The sequence below is a fragment of the Ambystoma mexicanum genome, chromosome 8 (genome assembly GCF_040938575.1).
Source record: "Ambystoma mexicanum isolate Mex_15411 chromosome 8, UKY_AmexF1_1, whole genome shotgun sequence".
Taxonomy (NCBI): domain Eukaryota; kingdom Metazoa; phylum Chordata; class Amphibia; order Caudata; family Ambystomatidae; genus Ambystoma; species Ambystoma mexicanum.
In genome coordinates, this window is record NC_090929.1 from 1,241,134,364 (window position 1) to 1,241,154,513 (window position 20,150).

The window sequence follows — 20,150 nt, forward strand, 5'->3', positions numbered from 1 at the left end:
TCCTTTGGTTTAGCATTTTTTTTGGACCTTTTGGACAATGGGCCACAATTTTGTATATATTTTTTTTTTTTAGGTAGTGTTATTAGATAGGTTTCATTTCTTCGGTTGGGATCACGGACCCTGGATTGTTTATCTGTATATAGTTGACTTTTGGATTTTCATTTTTTTTATGATTTCCCCATGGAGCAATGGTTTTCGATTTTAATTTTCCATTGGATTTACTTTTGTGGACTGTGACTTTGGACACCTTTCGTTTGCGTTATGATTTGTGGTTTTGCATTATTTCACGTACCTGCTGTTTTTTTTTTAATTTCCATTATTGTTTGTTTATTTTTGATTCAATTTATGTTGCGTTTAATAAATATTTTTTCTTCAAACTTCAATGTGTAGTATCATCTCATTGGTTTCATGCATATCATGATATGGGTTTTGACATTTACTGACACCCATTGGGGGTATGTGAGGGACATGTGTTCATTTCAAGACTTGCAATTGGGGTTATATCATGTTTTTGCCATTTCTAAGTGGGTGGATGCAATACTCAGGTAGATGTTTGGCATTTGGAGGCTGACCATAAGGGCCAGGGATCTAGATTGTGGTGACATGTTGGCTGGGGGACATGAGTGGGGGCCTGGTGGAGGGTGCCCCTGGTGGCTGGGGGGTGGGGGTGGTGGGAGAAATGAGTGTGGGCCTGGTGGAGGTTGCCCCTGCACTGCAGGGGGGTGGGGGCGATAGGGGACATGAGTGGGGGCCTGGTGGAGGCTCCCCCTGCACTGCTGAGGGGTGGGGGTGATGGTAGACATGAGTGGGGGCCTGGTGGAGGCTGCCCCTGCACTGCTGGGGGTGGGGGTGATGGTAGACATGAATGGGGGCCTGGTGGAGGGTGCCCCTGGTGGCTGGGGGGTGGGGGTGGTGGGAGACATGAGTGGGGCCTGGTGGAGGCTGCCCCTGCACTGCTGGGGGGTGGGGGTGATGGTAGACATGAGTGGGGGGCTGGTGGAGGCTGCCCCTGGTGGCTGGGGGGTGGGGGTGGTGGGAGACATGAGTGGGGGCCTGGTGGAGGCTGCCCCTGGACTGCTGGGGGGTGGGGGAGGTGGGAGACATGAGTGAGGGCCTGGTGGAGGGTGCTCCTGGTGGCTAGGGGGTGGGGGTGATGGTAGGCATGAGTGGGGGCCTGGTGGAGGCTGCCCCTGCACTGCTGGGGGGTGGGGGTGATAGGGGACATGAGTGGGGGCCTGGTGGAGGCTGCCCCTGCACTGCTGGGGGGTGGTGGTGATGGGAGACATGAGTTGGGGCCTGGTGGAGGCTGCCCCTGCACTGCTGGGCGGTGGGGGTGATGGTAGACATGAGTGGGGGCCTGGTGGAGGCTGCCCCTGGTGGCTGGGGGTGCAGGGGTACATGCGTTGGTGGGCAGTAGTGCATGGTGACATGTGGGTTGGCTGGGGGGGCATGGCCATGGTGGATGGGGTGCCTGCGGGACATGTGCAGGGTAGGCCCCTGTGGTGTGGGCCACCTGCAGGGGCCATGGAGGGTGTAGAGGGAACACCTGGGAGGACCCACATGTGCAATTCACGTGTGGTGCTCCCCGCGCACCCCTGGAATACACGTACCCTGATGGAATCGCGTGTGATACTTCCTGCGCACCCCTGAAATACACATACCCTGCTGCTTTTGCGTGTGATACTTGCTGCGCACCCCTGGAATACACGTACCCTGATGGAATCGCGTGTGATACTTCCCACGCACCCCTGAAATACACGTACCCTGCTGCTTTTGTGTGTGATAATTCCTGTGCACCCCTGAAATACACATACCCTGCTGTTTTTGCATGTGATACTTCCCGCACACCCCTGGAATACACGTGCCCTGATGGAATCGCGTGTGTTACTTCCCACGCACCCCTGATGTACACGTAGCCAGGACAATCGTGTGTGGGACTTCCCGCGAACCACTGAAATACGCGTTCCCCGCTTGGCGTTTGCTGTTTGCCAGCCCTGTGAACTGGTCCAGGGTTAGCGCAGCCCTTTGCGATGATTTGGGGATTTTGAAGGCTTTTCCTTGCGCGAGGGCGTTCTTGGGGGCATAACTGGCGCTGCTGCAGGGTCGCTGCGCCACTCTGCGCCACAGCTGGTTTCGGAGGCTAAAATCCATGAATACGCTGTGCGATGAAAAGGATTTTTTCGCACGCGGCTGGCGCAGTGTATCGCACGGGACACTGTGCGCCAGCCGCGTGCGCCATTTTTGTGCGAAATTCTATGAATTACCCTGTAAGCTTGGAGTACTGCATGCTGCCACACCCACATCAGTGGCCACAGTCACCAGGTTTGTGCGTTAAAATCATCAGCAGCCAGTCAGAGATTTTGAACAGAATGAGTTCAGCTACAGCCGTCTGTGCAACTTAAACTGGCACGCATTCTGGGGTCCCTAGAGCAAGAGCAAGTATTGCTAGCTTTGAACTATTGTTAAATAAAGCAGGGTTTTGGTCACTGCTGCGAAGTAGAGCACCAAGCCGTTATTAAGAAACAAAGCCACATTTTGGTATTATGCTAAGTGAAGGCCCACAAAGTGTGAGCTTTTGAACATGATTAAATTATATTTAGTATACGAAGAGGATATTTGCCACCTAATACGTATAAGGCGCAAACTAGGCTAGCGAAAAATGATATAAAGCAGCACATTGGGAGGAACTAAATGATTGTGTACTTGCAGGGAATCACGTTTAATTTTGGGCCCTTGTAGCTTTCAGGGTCAGGAACAACAAAGGTAATGAAGGTTTACTTGCAAATATTTTGCAATCAGATTGGGTCCACCATTTTGGGTTGCTCTACGGGGCAGAATATGCCCGCACATTGATAACACGGAAATCCCAAAAGTTTGGTTTCCCCTGAAATTCTCTGTGGAGCCTATTTATGGTGTATCAAATTTATTTCCATATCACAGGTAGTTAGTGTACAATCGGGTCCAATGCATTTTGGACTGCAAGTCCATCTTCAGGGACCAACATCTGCCTGTGTTCCTCTAGCAATTCATCCTCATTGCTGGAGTGTTCAATTTTACTCCCTTTCTACTCCCTTTCTAATTGTAGACTTGTGGGCAGTGAGAGTGGGCAGTCTGTGGCAGTCCCTCTCAGTTTCAGTCTTTCTACAGTGGCCACACTTCCTTCAAAACCAGAAGGCAGCAGCGAAGCGGAGCGGAGTGGTGTGAGAGTGGGCAGTCTGTGGCAGTCCCTCTCAGTTTCAATCTTTCTACAGTGGCCACACTTCCTTCAAAACCAGAAGGCAGCAGCGAAGCAGAGCGGAGTGGTGTGAGAGTGGGCAGTCTGTGGCAGTCCCTCTCAGTTTCAGTCTTTCTACAGTGGCCACACTTCCTTCAAAACCAGAAGGCAGCAGCGAAGCGGAGCGGAGTGGTGTGAGAGTGGGAAGTCTGTGGCAGTCCCTCTCAGTTTCAGTCTTTCTACAGTGGCCACACTTCCTTCAAAACCAGAAGGCAGCAGCGAAGCGGAGCGGAGTGGTGTGAGAGTGGGCAGTCTGTGGCAGTCCATCTCAGTTTCAGTCTTTCTACAGTGGCCACACTTCCTTCAAAACCAGAAGGCAGCAGCGAAGTGGAGCGGAGTGGTGTGAGAGTGGGCAGTCTGTGGCAGTCTAATGGCGGCTAGGGCGGATGACGGAGACGCCCTGGACCTGAGACATAATATTTCTGGAGGTGAAGACGAACCACGAAGGTTGCGGAGTGCCAACAGCCCTTCGGCCCTCTTGCTGGCTTCATCCCTACTCACCGAAACGCTTCCATCCTTACACTTTAACACCTTATCCTGTGCAGGCTCTGTAAAGCGGCCAGGAGGTAAATTAAATAACACCTCATCAAGAAAATTGCCTAAACTAACGATTCAACATCAGCACACTACAAAAACAAATCAGCTTCCCCAGAAGCATAAACAAACACTTTTACCAGAAGGATGGTTTGAGCAGACGTCCGGATCTTCTTCGTCTGTGGACACTGCCAACAGGGCGAAGCACACGGAGGAACTAGTCGCCTCCGGTATGGAGGTGGACCGTAACATCGGAGAGCCCACGTTGTTTGGGCCACAGTTTCCGACGGAGGACCGCGCGGGAGGACCCCCCCTCGTGGGAAGAGAGGCCCCCCGTGACGGAATCCGGGAGGAGCTGGTACTGGACCTCATGTGTGGAGAGGCGGCAAGTGGGGCCGGCGGCGGCTCCATGGGACGGTGGAACCACGGTGCAGCTTCTCCGCAGTGCCATCCGGAGACTGAGGCCAGCCACGGAGGAAGTCCCAGCGAGGACGCGCAGCTCGCAGCTCGGCCTCTGTGTTTGCCTGACGACACGGAGGAGCCGTCCCTCGAAGGAGGGGGGCCACCCGGGTCGAAGGCCAGGGAGAGCCGCGAGCGGGCTGCGCAGGCCCCGCTGCATTCCTGGAACCTCGGGGTCCTGGTGACGAAACCACAGTCTCTGGGATAGAGAGGCCTTTATCCCCATCTGCTCTTGGCATAGCGACGCCACAGCGCCACCAAGCGGCCAAAGACATTGTGACAGTGATTCCTTCGGTAAAAACTGTAAAGGCTCAAATTCACAATAGCTCGACCTCAACACGTCCTGTTTGTGACGAAATAGATCATCATGAAAGAAACAGCCCACAGTCACTAGAGGAGAAGCTCAAGACTGTGGGCCATCCTGTCGAAACAATTGTAATCTCGCCCTCATTACCACCTTTTTCTGCGGCCCCCTTACATTCTGATACCAACGAACCAGTTACTGCCAAACTCAGGGATCTGAGAGAAGGCAGTAAACAAGGGGTCCCAATTAAACAACCACATGGAATTCCGTTTAGGCTGTTATCAAAAAAAATGTTCGATCTCTCTATGACTTCTAAGACAACAACAGTAAAAAAGCCTTCGAAATCCATCAACTCGACAGCTTCATCGGCGAGTCACCGTCTGGAAAACTCGTTGAAAACGCTTTTCCAAAGACAAGCCAAAAAGAAACTGCACCACGGAGGGCTAGGGGAAATCTCGGATGCGGACTTGCTAGAAGCGCTTCTTGAACCCTTGCTTATAGCCTCAGCCGGCTCACAGAAGAACATCCCTAGCAGTGGGTCCCTTGCATCTCCATCACATCAAAAAGAGCAACCAAAAGTCATTTCCATCCCGGGCCTACCGGTTCAATCAGTCATCCCGGAACCCCAAGAACTTTGCTCAGAGGAACCACCAATAGTACCATCCTCACTATCTCATCAGGTGCTTGTCAGTGAAATCCCAGAGCCCCTTACTGAAGCCCTATTGTCTACGGACCATGACGTGCAAATCCAACCTTTACAGGGAAGAATAAACTCTATTCCCCAGACAGATCGAATGGCCCAGAAAACCGCCATTCCAGGGCCATTGGAAGAGATCTTTGAGAGAAGGAACTTGGTGTCTAAGCCTTCTTCCCTGACCGTCCCTTTGGATATTGAAGCACACGAGGGAAATGGAAGTAAAGAGACCGTGATAGACCCCCGGGGGGGCCAAATGCCGAGGTTATCGACCCCTCAACACAAAGCAAAGGAAGTACCGCGGCTATGGCCTCCTCCTACTCCGGTGAGCTCTTCATTTAACAGAAGAGCAAGTGAGTCTTCCTACACTACCCCAAAGGAGTCTTCCAATACTATCCCAAAAGAGACTCCGGCAAAAAAAGCAGACTTTATGTACATCATGTCGGCAGTAACAATCGCATTAGCCCCATTTTGCAAGCTATATGAGGGAATTAATGATTCCTTGAAAGATCACACGTCTATTTCTGCGATGATGAACTCAAAGCTCATCTATCTAGAGGGCTACATTAATGCTCTGGAGAGAAGAAAAAACGACCTACCTGGCACTTCCTACCAAACGGAGCCTACAGAACCTTTACTAGGGGTAAGAAATAACAACAAAGACATGCCAAGGAAGGACGCAAGTTCTCAAACTCCATCATGTGACATCTTGTGGCGCGCGCCTTCCAGTTTGGATTGTGGGACGAGGCCCAAATCGGGTGCAAGTACTTCACAAGGCCTTAACTGCTTATTAACAGTTGGTCCGAATCTGAGTTGCACCAAGTCGGGAGAAAATGAAGTGATGTGTCTGGACGATACTCCCCCACTTAAAGACCAGTCAAGATTGAAACCTACTCAAGGACTAAGCCAAAAATCACTGGGCTTAGGCCCGTCTTTTGGGGAGAACTCAGGCTTGAGAACTAAATAACAGACTCTCACCGCCCAGCCATGTCTAAAATCGGCACCTCTGTTTAAGCCAACACACGTGACTCAGCAACCTGACCCTCGTCAGAAGGAACCTCTACCAAAGAAGATCCAACTGCAGGCTGCGACGATACCAGCATCAGCAACCATTTTAGACACTGGCAATCCCACCGAAACGTTGCCTCAGCCAGTAAATGCATTAGTAGCCTCTCCCCTACATAAGGAATTAATGGACTTAAGTCAATACCTCGATGATTCCACTGATAGCCAACAGAATGACGTGACTTCCCATCTGCCTAAGCTGTCTCCCAGCCAGCAGACAGTAACTAGGGATCTTTCAGGCTTCATTTCATTAGATGATCGATTCAAAACTTTAAGAACCAAGTATGGGGATCCTGCCAGTAACCCCACTGAAAAGAGAATGGAACAAAACCTGTACTCAGCTACACCTTCTTGTCGACCCCATATGGAATACAGATCGAGAGTCCACATCCAAACAAAAGATAACACAGCAGACACATTTAAGGAATCTAAGCATTCTTATCAGAAGAAAGGACCCCACGACCATAAACATCAGGAGAGTGGGGATTACAGTTCCCATCAGAAGAAGAAGTTGTACCATGAGGCAAACAGCCACAAGTCGTATCCATCGATCAAAATACGGCAACGGTCTGGTAACACAAAATATCTAGTGTTAAACAGACGCACATTGCTGAGACTGCTACATAGCATCTCCTCCTTAAGAAATCTAAAATCAGAAGACCTTACAGCGGTGGACCTTCCCACAAGGGACATAAGGCCTACTGTTTGTTATACACATCATCAGAAAATGTGTCCACTTTGCTGGCAGCTGCAGCGGAGTCATTATACAAACAAGGGTTTGAGCTAAATCGACTCACACCTCCTAAAGTAGGTCATGAGAACCCAAAAGTCTGCGTCACTGATCACAGACCAACAAATGAAGAATGTCGGCACCTTAGCTCAAGGGTTGACTTATCAAGTAAACTACTACCAACCATCCAGGCGGATCAGGCCCAATCGTCACCTAACGGGCAAGATATCCACCCCAGCAACTTAATAACAACAAAGGCGACTACTCCACTCGAGGAAAATCAAAGGGCGACACAGGCAAGATCGAACTTTAACTCCACCACATGGGCATGGTTACCCAAAGCTTTGACTACTCGTCATCACAAATAGCCACCAGTTGTTTCAAAAACTCTCCAAGCACAACTTTCACTCTCTCTTGCGACCTGGAACACAAGAGGGTTTCTACACTTAACAACTCCCGGTGACATCAACCTAGGAGAATATGACATCCTTTGTCTTCAGGAAGTTTGGCTACAATCTAAACCCTCACTGGATGGTTTTGAACTCGCCTTTGTAGAAGCATTAGCAGGAAACAAAGGAAGGCTTTCCTCAGGCCTAATTGTTGCAGTCCGGATGGGAGTGGGACTAGAAATAACAAAAATCATATTGAAGTCCCCTTACGTCATTGCGGTACTAATTTCCTGCCTGCGAAGAGAGCCCGCCGAGGACCAGTATACTCGCACTTTTTTGCTAGTGATGTCCATTTATTGGAATCACAAAACGATGCAACAGACTGCACTATTCGACACAGTGACTTCTACACTGGACTCAGTATATCTAGAGTTCGGGATTTGTGACGTCATAATGTGCGGAGACTTAAATATCAAATGTCCAACCCCCAGTTCGATCGTCTCAAGTCCCGCACAGACCATTCCTTGCAGACAAGGTCTAGCCTGGCACAAGTTGATGTTGGCCAGGCAACTGTTTAACACTGCATTTGCTCTCCCAGACTCCACTGCTCTACCATCATGGAAACGAGGCATGGCCCATTCAACAATAGACTATATCTTCGCCTCTGAATTTTTGCTAGCAAGGCTGACAGATTTCAGCATCCGCCAGACTAATCAAAGTGACCACAATCTCCTGGTTGTTAAATGGGCATTTACAAAACCAGCATTAGCCCATTACTCAGGTAGAATTGAACCGGAAGGAAAAGGCAACCGGGTTAGAGTTACAAAGGCAAACATTTGAGCATTTACTTCTTCATATGGAAGTGTGCAGGAAGCAGAGAAGGTTGACTACAGACCACTTTTGGAACCTCATAGAACTACGACAAAGAGCTTGAAGGGGATAAATTTAAAACAAATCCACGCTCACAATTTTGATGCCCTTGTGGTGGTCCAGCGAAACCTCCTTCGTAAAGCAAAAAGGACGGCCCTGAGAAACAACATGCCCTCTAATAGGGCGTATGCAAAAGAGGCTTTGAAAGCCTATAAAAACTGGCTACGGGAGCACTGTTTAATATTATATCAACAAGACTCCGAAAACATGTTGGAACAAATCCAAAAATCCAACTCTAGAGAGTTTTGGAATTTGGTCAACCCACGAGCTAAAGAGACAGCCTCAATGATGCTGAACAGCATTTCGGAAGCATCTTGGATTGAGTTCTACTCGAAACTCTTTTGCTCTCCAGACATGGCCGAGCTCCCTTTAACACCCCAGATAAGAGCACCATGGGTTGATCTTTCAGACAGAACTGAAATCTTGGAAAAAATATCAAAACTGAAGATATCAAGGGCCCCAGGCCCTGATGGTCTGTCAAATGAGAACGTGAAATCTGCACCAGAAGAATGGTCACTTTTTTTGAGCTTAATATTCTACAAATGTACAACCTTTTGTACAATCCCGCCTACCTGGACCTCAGCGATTATTATCCTTATATTTAAAAAAGGTAGGAAAGATGATCCCAGGAACTTTCGCCCAGTGCCTCTGCTCGACGTTATAGGGAAGATCTATGGCTCCCTTTTGCTGGATCATTTCAACCAATGGGCAAAAAGTGCACCCTGTAACGATCATTTTCAATCTGGGTTTAAAAAGGGTGTAGGCACCAGCATAAACATTTTTATTCTTAGCCTTTAGAAAGCCAAAGCTCGTGAATCCAACAGGAACCTTTATCTGGCATTTATAGATCTTTCCCAGGCCTTTGACCTTGTCAATCGCAGGAAACTCTGGGAGAAACTTACCAAATGGAACTGTCCACAGGAAATTCTAAATCCCATCAAGGCTCTCCATGCTTCCACTTCGGTACAAGTACGATTGAACACTAGAGGCCTGCTTTCATCAGCTATAACTACTGACAGAGGAGTTAAACAGGGCTGCCCTTTAGCACCAGCCCTCTTCCTCTCATACTTTGGAGACTACAAAGAAACCATAATTGGTTTACGAGCATTTCCTCCAGAATTAGGCAAAGAGAAGATCTCAAGGCTTCTGTACGCGGATGATCTTATACAATTGGATCAGACACCAATTGGCTTACAACGCCAACTGGTGGCATTGAACACTTACACAGTAAACAATGACTTAGAGATAAACAAACAGAAAACAAAGATCATGGTGTTGGGAAAAAATCTCCAAAGAAAAAAGAAGAACTCGTGGTTCCTGACAGGAAACAAAATTGAAGAAGTGACAGAATTTAAATACCTGGGAGTCCTCATAGACTCCACAGCGAAAGATACAGCGATGCAACACCAGCTTGTGGAAAAAATGAAAACACTAGTTTCTCTAGCGAAACTACTCGACAAAAAATATGGTCGCTTCTCACTGATGCCCCTACTTAAATTCTACCGGGGCAAAGTTATTCCAGCTATCACTTATGGAGCCGATGCAATGCCATCTTTACCCCAGTCCCTATGGGCTAGATTTGAGAGTCTTTTTTGGCGCTCAGTCTTGAATTTACCATCATCGACTCCGATCGCCTTGATAAGACGCAAACTCTCCCTCTCCTCTCTAGACTCAATAGTCAAAAGGGCGTCAGTCATGCTGTACAGGAAGATCAAAGATCCTACTTCCGCGGCAATCTTTTTGATGGTTCAGGCTGAGATGAACCTACACAACTCAACGCTACTCTCCAAATGGGAGCTTATGTGCCTACATCAACTTGAAAATTGCGGCAGCTCGATGGAAGAACTGATGGGTAATCCAACAAAAACTAAAGCACGAATTGAAGAAATGGATTGGATAAATACATTGGACAAGGCATCTGAGTACAAACGTGCCACCCACTTACCTCCAACATGTAGAAAACTGAATGTAATCCAACCTTTTCTGATAAAACACCCAAGCAGAAAAACTCGGAATATACTTCTTCGTGCAAGGTTAAATGTATTACCTACAAACGAAATTTTACATTCAAGAGGTCTTTCACCAACTAACCTGCCGCTTTTGTAACTACCCCGACCAACCAGAAACATTACGTCATCTTTTGCTATTGTGTCCTGGTACAGACAAATTTAGATCCCCATATATATTGCACCATCTAAAGAATGCCTTCCTGAGGGAAGAAGATCTTTGGTGGGAACGCTTAATAGGAGGCTTGAGACCTTCCTGGACCATAGCAGTCACAAAAATATTGGACCAGATTTTTCTACAAGCACCACTACAGCCTACCCAGAATGGGTCAACACATACAGATTGTGGGGAGTGAACCTCTTCTGTCCGGTTCTGTTTGCCTTCGTCCTCACTTTTACCATCTGTGCTTCCACTCTGGCTTTCATTGTTAACCAGTTCTTCAGTTTTATCTTCTACCTTTACTTTTTTCTACTACTATTTTTGCTTTAACCTTCACTTTTACTTCTGAAATCTTACGTTACCTTCATCATCTTCTTGTAAAAATCACTTCGGTGATTATATACTCGTAATAAAAAAAAATAAAAAAAAAATTGTTGACTTGTTCAGTGCCACGTAATGGCAAAAGGTGCTATAGCAGGGGGAAAAATTATTCATGTGTGGTCATGTGGTCATCTGTGGCGTGACTGCCACGTGTGTAGAGTGAGGTCTGAATGAGCAGGAAGAATTGTACCTTTAATACTGCAGATTTGAAAGCACTGTGTTTGTTAAGCACCCCATAATTTGAATATTGCAGTGCTTTTTTTGGGTTATGTGGAAGTCTTCCCCTTATTTTTATGAAGGATTTCTAGACTTCTCCATGAGGAAGTCAAACTTTTATTTGATCTTACACCAAGTAGAGGCTAGTTGCATACATTTTCAATGTGACGAAGACATGACAATTGGATAAGACTGGGGTTTTTGGTATGTATGGAAATCTGGACGCTTGAAGTTCGGTTAATTTATTTTGGGGTCCTCCGATTAGATTCCTTTTCATAATGAAAACATTGTGACAACGTTATATGATATGAATTGAAGTGGGCTTCTGGCATTATTGCAAGATGAGGTGACATATACAAGATATGATTTTTTATCAATTTAGAAATGAAATACAATATTATTGGGGTAACAACTAATGGCGTCCACATAGTTAATTTTTGCTAGGTAAGAAGATGCCGGGTGCATTGTGGTAGTAGTTTGATTAACACAATGAGTGTGGGGGTGGAGATTTATATTGTGTACTTTCTCATTCAACTGGGTTGATTGAAATGCTATTGTGAGCCCTGAAGAATGTTTATCCAAGTCAGTTATACATGGAATTACATTTTTGTTATACTGAGATAGGTAGCGTAACCATCACATTTCATAAAGAACTTGTATTTTGTGTTAGATTGAATACTACCCTGAGGAAGACGAAAGCTTAATTACTGACATTCCATCAAAAACGGTTGGCTTGTTGCCGACAAAAGGGTTACTGACACAAAGAATTAACTATGGGTGTAACAATATGGGCACTTATTGGACATGCTTGGTTTAGGTTTGTGGCTGACAAAAGGGTGTTGGCAAGAAGACTTAACCATGGATATCATTTTAGAAGCACTTTATGGAAATGATGATCATCTATTTTTAAAAAAAGTTCATATATTTCACTGCTTGAACATTGCTCGTTTCATGATCACTGATGTGTGTCATGTTTTGTGATGTAATTAATTTTTATTTGTTGCACATCTCTATAAAAATATGTTTTCCAATATATTTTTCTAATTGCTGAGCTGATTGCGTTGATGTTTTATTGTTGTTTTAATGTTTTGATTGGATGGAAGACGTTGATGGCATCCTACCCAACATATTCTGTAGTGAATAAATAATTATGAAATAACATTCAGTGTATCTCATGCACAAATCTTACTACTAAAAAGGCAATAGCTTTTCAATAGTCATCTCTTAGTGACTCCCATGCCTTAAAAAAATCAGTAGTTTAGAATAGGAAATCAATGCGAAAATCAACAACCTACTGCAAAAAGTGGTAATATTGCAAATACTGCACCTAAAACCAAACCTTTTGTGAGGACTACTCAAATCTTTAGCTTATGCACAAACCAGAGCCTCAGGCCAGGTTGATAGGCATGAAAATGGAAGTTACATCCGAGTTCAGCTGTTTATACCAAATCAGTTTAGCAGGGGTACAGGCCCAAATGAGAAGTCCTTTATGAACCGTTTAAGAACAAACAATTGAGAGATCTTTTAACAAAAGCACCTTTTTTACACGGTGTGAATAAAAGCATGAGTACTAACCTCGTCTTCCAGTAGAGTTTTACTGTATTCTAGATGGTGTCTTTCCATAATCGAGGAGCCGTGGAGTTTTGCCAGAGGAGCCTGTGACCTGTACATCAAGAATAAGGCAGAGAAAATGATTAACACTCACAAAATAAAACTGCTAAAATACTGTATTTCCAGTGATAGTTATATTTAGGCTGTCAATTAGAACTGAGAATGTGCCAACAGTACAAATGGACCTGTTCTTGAGTGACCTCGAACGACTGTGTGGACTCTCCTGTCCGTCCCTGAACTCAGCAGAGATAGATCGAGGATCACCTCATGGGACTGGGAACACCTTGGATACCATGCCCGTCGCTACACGCAGGCAATGAATCCAGGTACCTCATTACCATGCACAGTGGTCAGGGCCTATGCATGGTGGAGAATTGCAATGGTGGCCATCATGGTCACCCCTCCATGATGACATGTAACAGATTCATATGGAGTGAAAACATAGTTTTTACATAGCCACAAAAAATGTGATTCAGAAAGATTGCTCTCAGACGGCCCCAAGCGGTCTTTCTGAATCCCTGTCACACACAAGCGCATGCAGGGTCTGACAGGTGCACTCAGTCGAGGGAAGTTGTGGGAATGAGGGAAGTGTCATTTTGTATGTGTGTGGGAGAGGGCGGGGACCAGGTATACGTGTGTTTGCGTGTGTGAGTGTTGGAAAGTGAGGTGGAATGTTTTGGGCAGTGAAAGGGTCCGGTGGGGCATGAAAAGGAGGATTTGCGGGGTGAAACCGCCCTATTTCATTGAAATACAGCAGGCGTGTGAGAGGGTGGGAGCAGGGGTGTTGGCAGGTTCGTCTTCCCGAGGGATGGGTGGCTTGGAGTGTGATATTTCGGCATTTTGGAGGCCACACAAAATCGGCCGAAAATAAAAATCAGTCTTTTTTGTGTTCGCCCTTCAAAATGCAGAAATATCACAGAAAACCAACAGACTGTGTCTGGTTTTTGCTTGAGTTAAAAAAGACACTCACACACAATCCGTTGAATATTCCCAAATCGTTGTGACTCAGGATGAGCATGCATTTCCCATGCTCTGGTACCAAGTGCATGTGAGGCCTCTGCATGTGTGCAGTGGCCAGGTAACTAAGTGGAATGGCATGAAAGACCCTGTGGCTAAACATGCATCCATAACTAGATTCTATGGGCCTGATGTACAGAAATGTTTTAACGTGGGAACGTCCCACTGAAAACATTTTTGTAAATCAGTCCCTACATCTGAGCAATAACCAGTGAAGTTGTCTAATTGGAACATTCCGTTTATGCAAAATGCACATATGCTGTTACTAATTTTATCTTCTGCCAATTTTCCATCAAAATGCACCTTTCCATCTGTCTTATTTGAAACGTCATCATTGGAGGAGAGGAAGTGCAGTTTGTAGATCAATTATAGCAGCAAAGCGGAAAAGTAGCACATTGCATTTCTTTGGCTTTACACCAACAAGTTAACTTCACTACATATTCCGCCCAACGTACAGCAATAGTGGTAATACCAGAAGAAGTAGTGCTTCTGTTAGTGGTAGTAAGGGTACTACTAACTACAGAAGTAACAGCACTACCAGTGGGAGCATCACTGTTACCAGTGGCAGTCATATTACTGCAACTACCACAAGAAGCAAGTTTAGTAAAAATAGTATTACTAGTAGTAGAAGAATCGGTAGTAGAACTGCTACCATTACTAGTAGCAACAACATTATTATCAGTAGTAATCGCGGTAGACACACTACTACATGTACCATTGCCACTACAATTACAGCACTTACAATACTGACAGCATTGCCATTCCTTTCAATCGTTGTATTAGTACCAGTACTAATTGCACTACTACCAGTTGCGTTACTGCTGATAATAAACCACTAATATTAGTAGTAATGCTATGAGTTATACGTCTTTTACTACTAAAACCTAATACTCATAGTAATAGAAAGACCAGTAGTACTAGTACTACCCAGTAGAAATTATTGGTAACTGTAGAACAATAATTTCCAGCCTCGGAAGGAAAACATGTTCTGCGAAATCTGATAAGGGTTGTTGGTCACAATGGCTACCAATTTCCTTTTGTGCTACAAACTGATGTTAGTAAAAAGTTGCCTTGATGTCCGAATCCTGCCTGAGGTTCTCTGCAATTCCAGACGACCCCATGAATGCCCACCTCTTGTTCTTATGGTTTTAAAATTTAACTTTAAGAACAAAACTGTACAAAATATTTTCTTCCCAAAAACAGGAGTGGGGACATGAGTTTGGAAGAAATGCAAGTCAGAAGTAATGGATGGATGCATTCATGTATCGCACTTAAAATAAAGAAAAGTAGTAATATCACATGTTGAGGGCCAAGCAATATTAAGCTTACACAGACTTTCAGGAATTACGAGCTCCCACTCTTTTCCACTGAGTAGGGACTACTGGAGATGATAAACTCTTAGGGGCCAATTCATGGAATTCTTTGCGTGGGGAATAGGGCACTTGTGCGCCAAACTGAGTGCAAAATCCCATTTGTTGATTCAAGGAATCGAATGCATGGGTTTTTCCAGCACTTGCGTGGAGTTCGCACAAGCTTGGCACGTCTCTGCGAGTCATCGAGCGCTTTGCGCGAAGCACCACCCAGAGTGTGGGCATGGCTTGCGCAGGGGACTGGTTTACGGGGTTCGCATGCAGATTTTCCAAGTTTAACCCGAGTTAGGAGGTATCATACGCATGTTGTCGGGGTGCTGGCAACAGTTACAGAGGACCCTGCGCAGGGTTGCCGAGATGCAGGCTCGCTTGCGGGGGACCCCACACAATGTTTGAGGGGTGTGTGTATTTGTGCCCGGGGGAGCACGCAAAGGTGGCTGTTCTGGCTGTTTGTGGTTTGCGTAGGGGTATGTCGGGGGCGTTCTGGGCATGACTTGCGAATATGGTTACTTTGCGCAGTTAATTCCACGCATTTTTTATTCTGCACGCAGGCTCGCACAGTGTCGTTCTCGGCGCAAGCCCATTGTGAGAGTAATGCACACTTTTCCATTAATTATGCCCTTAGTATATTGTATGTGGGCTACAGGTAGCATCACTCTACGTTTATGAGAGGACATCCTCATGACCGCGTTCCTTTATTTACATAACTGCATTATTTGTATGTGGGGGTGTGCCACATGCAAATAAGCGTATATAATACTAGAGGGGAATCTCCAACTTTAACTTTAACAGTTATTTCCTGATTCATGCGAAGTGCTGGAACACTTAAATAATTGGATTCATTTCCACCTTGCATTTTACTTATTTATCATAATAATTCCTGATGGGAACATTTCTCTTGTTTATGCACATACAAATAAGGGAACTGGGTTGCACATGCACATTATTCATATTAACAAACCAGGTGCATGGCCAATCAGGACCTGTTGGTGTCACTCGAAAAAGTGCTCTTTTGAATGGGCACGGGAGGATCACTAGAACCAGTTAAGGGTCCCTTCTAAGGAACGGTGCAGGAAGTAACGCACTGCACATGGCACACTTCCCCTTGGCCCTGTGGCGCAACCCTGTCCTGCTTCAAAGGAGCACTGAAAGTAACCAGGTGGGACGCTGCTTGCTCGCCACACAAGGGAATGACGAACTGCCCATCCTTTCAATAGTGGGTGCAAATCCCAGGACTGCACCTGGCAGATCTTGTTCATGCTGTGCCAGTCCCAACCCATGGTTTAGCCTACTGAGTGCCAACTGATGGGCTTTCCATTAACTTTTAAAGCTGGATAGGTTTTAAGGTACCACATAAAGAAAGGGGTAAGGATGACATACCGATACACTAAATGCTCAATTCATGGAAAAGTGTGAATTTTTCTGCAAGGGCTGCGTGCCGAGAACAACACTGCTCAAGCCTGCGTGCAGAATAAAAAATGAATGCTGTGTGTATTCATGGAATTGTCTGCGCAAAGTAACCGTATACGCAAGTCACGGATGGAACGCCCCTAACACGCCCCCATGCAAAGCAAAAACAGCCAGAACGGCTACCTTTGCGTGCTCGCCCGGGCACGAATACATGCACCCTGTAACTGTTACCGGCACCCTGACGACATGCGTACGATTCATTGTAACTCGGGTAAAACCTGGAAAATCTGTTTGCGAACACCCGTAAACCGTTACTGCACCCCGCTACACTACGTACGCGCACCCCTAAATTAGTTCAGAAACCCGGCAGCGCACACGCACATGCACCTCTAAATCTGACATCCGATCTTACCTCTGCGTGGTGAATCCTATGCGCAAGTGTCTGCCTTCGGCTGGCGGATAGTATGAGGGCTTTCCATGGCCATTTCCCTCCTGTGATGTTGCACGGTTGGATCCCTGAATACGTATTGTTCCATGCATTAGTCGGCGTGTGATGGATTGCATGTGAGCCGTCCCTCGTAACGCCCACTTTTTTGCATGTTCTTCCCCATTTTCTGTGTTCCACCCGCTTCCCCACCCTCTGCGCAAGCCACGCCCACCCTCTGAGAGTGTCTCACGCAAGGCCCTCGCTCTCTCGCAGGCGCGTGCCTGGCCACTGCGAAATCCACGCAAGTCCAAGGAAAATCCTGTGCATTCGATTCCATGAATCGAAGAACGTGATTACACACGCAGTTTGGTGCACAAGTTCCCTATCTTCCATGCAAATAATTCCATAAATCGAGCCCTACATATTTTAACAGCAAAGAAAAACATGCAGATATATTTATTGGAAAATCCTTTTAAAACAGCCAATCAGCAGAATTTATGACATATGAGTGTTCAAGGGCTGAGCCAGGATGTAAGTCAAATTAAAAGAGTCTAGAGGCCAGTAAGGATATGAGTATTACAGGCACTTCCTGGGCACCTGGGAGGGTACAGGAAAAATCTTGATTTTCTTGTATCCAAGTCCATAGTTATGGTGAAGTGTTTTGAGCGTAATGCACATACATGAACCTTTTGAAAATGGTCAGGGTGGAGATTAACTATATGAGGGGAGAGAGTTTGGAGTCATTAGTATGGTGATTAGGGCAATACAATCCAAAACCTATAAACAAGTAGTGGGGCTTAGAGATGGTCGGCTAAGCTAAGCTTAGCTAAGCTGGTAGTATGACTGGTATATATTTTCATCAGGGACGATGCCAGTAATAAGAAATAATAGGTGTGCAGCAAGTGCTCCATTAGAAGGCGAGTGTCAGATTGCCTCAAACAATAGAACAGGTTTGCCAGGTAGCATAGGAGGTTTGTGGGGGAGGTATATATCACTACTCTTAGGGAGGATACAATCCTTGCACTTTCCCTGCAAGGCAATTGAATACTATAAGGATTGGAGTGGGGTGCAAGAGAAGGCATGCACCTTAGATGGTACAAGGAAACAGAGTCTAAACCAGTGTCGAGTAAACTTTACAGTGTTCCATGACTTGTACACCTAGAAGGAGGGTGAAAGACAAAAGGGTCCAGTGTGCCCCTACACTGAGGGGAGACACTAATGAGGCACCAGTTATTTGCCATTCTACAGAAGGTCTTGTGGTTGGCACATATGGGTCCCAGAAACAAGGCACACATTTAATTTAATATATGTAGCATGAGTGCAGGCTATACCCTAGATACTCTACAAACACATGGGACTAGATGGTAATGGTCTCCCTGCTGCCACATGTATGCACGTATATAAATCAGATGGGGCTAATGATTTTTGAAAACGTGCAGACCAATAGTAGATGCACTTTGACTCTATTTTCAAATTAGATTCCATAAATCAGTCACAAGCCGTGCAGGGCACATTACATTATACAACAGTGAGGATTGCCAAGTACTTAGAGCAGGATAGACTCCGGCCCTCTGGTGGGAGGAAAGCCCACCTAGAATTCATTCAGTGAAGTTCCTGATGGAGCTGGGAGCTCTCCGTCTTACCTTTGCCACAGAGTGTATGTAACAAGTAGATGGGTTGGAAATGACTGGAGATAGAGTGGTTAAGTACATTCTTGTTTAGATGGGGGATCACTCTGGCATGTGTGTAGGCCAGAGGAAAACTATAGAAAAAAGGGGGCTAAGTGCCTTCTTTTTTGTTAAAGAGGGGCTTGACTCAAAAAGGCGTTAATTACAGGGAGAAGAGAGAGTCATAAGCTACCTCTATTACACTGTTAAGGCTGCGGTAGGTTTTCAAAAGGCAGAACGCTAGTTTGTAAATGCTAGCTATCAAAAGTCACAAAAAATGGGAGAGGATAGAAATTTTTGTTTATTCAGACATACATATAGAATATAGAATTCATAGTAAAGAATACATATTTTGAAACGAAAGAACACATGCAAGCCTCGTTTGGCTTGTAACAAAAGAACACAAAAAATGAAAATGAGTACAAAACTGTTGTTACATCACAGTTTGGTAGGTGAGGGTTAGTAACATGTATTGTGGATTTCAAATACTACAATCAGATTGGTAGTAAGTCATAGTGGTCGACACATTGTTATGGGTGTTTCTAGTTCGGCGGGTATTCAACCTTCACTGAGTAGAAATGTTCACAGATGAAGGGTCCGAACTTTCATCAGGACGTGTTTGGGAACGCCTAAGTGCTGTCAACGGTTGAATTGAATTCAGGAAGACAAATAGATTAGTCTGGTATCCATGGAGGTAATCTTAGTTGATGGTATGCGGTCCAAAAAGGAAATGTTTTTGCGAATTGTTGTTATCACATGGGTACAATTGCTGTCTACTTGGAGGCTTATTCGGGTTAGAAACTTTGCCTATGCCACTGTCATGACCCTCGGTGTAGTAATGTTATGAAGTTCGTTGGTCGTGTAGAGTATGGACAACCCCTCTGTCCCCAAGAAACACCCTGACCGATTTAGTTTTATGGTCAGTGTGAATATTAAGGCCACAGGTGGAAGTCCGGAAAACCAGGACGCGGGAACAGCCGGAAGAACCCCTTGAGCGCTGCAAAGCAAGATACAGTGGTTAAGCAAAGAAACAGGGCCCGAATACCTCCATGTACATAAACCCCAAAATTACCAGAATACCTGTGAGAACTTGGGTCAAGGCGTGGGTCTCCTAGCTTAGGCTGGAAACGTGCTGTAGGGTAGAACAGGCAACCACCTATTTGTAGGACCGAGGTCCTAGCCAATGAAGTGCTAAAGCAAGAGCAATCCGTGGAGCAAGCGTGGGTAGGTAACAGGTAAATCCAAAAGTACTTGAAGGGTTAAGCAAGAGGAATCCGTGGAGCAGGCGTGAGTCGGTAACAGGCAAATCCAAAAGTACTTGAAGGGTTAAGCAAGAGGAGTCCGTGGATCAGGCGTGAGTCGGTAACAGGCAAATCCAAAAGTACTTGAAGGGTTAAGCAAGAGGAATCCGTGGAGCAGGCGTGAGTCGGTAACAGGCAAATCCAAAAAGTACTTGAAGGGTTAAGCAAGAGGAATCCGTGGAGCGAGCCGAGGTCAGAATCAGAG

The 20,150-nt window shown here is 45.8% G+C and overlaps 1 protein-coding gene across 1 annotated transcript in view; it reads right to left on the reverse strand.

The window, feature by feature from the left end:
* PDE6C (phosphodiesterase 6C) overlaps nt 1-20,150 on the reverse strand; it is a 674,049-nt gene that overhangs the window by 254,431 nt on the left and 399,468 nt on the right. Inside the window, exon 15 of the mRNA XM_069611351.1 lies at nt 12,718-12,805. Within this exon, the coding sequence (XP_069467452.1) occupies nt 12,718-12,805 (88 nt within the window). The remainder of the gene's footprint in view (nt 1-12,717; nt 12,806-20,150) is intronic.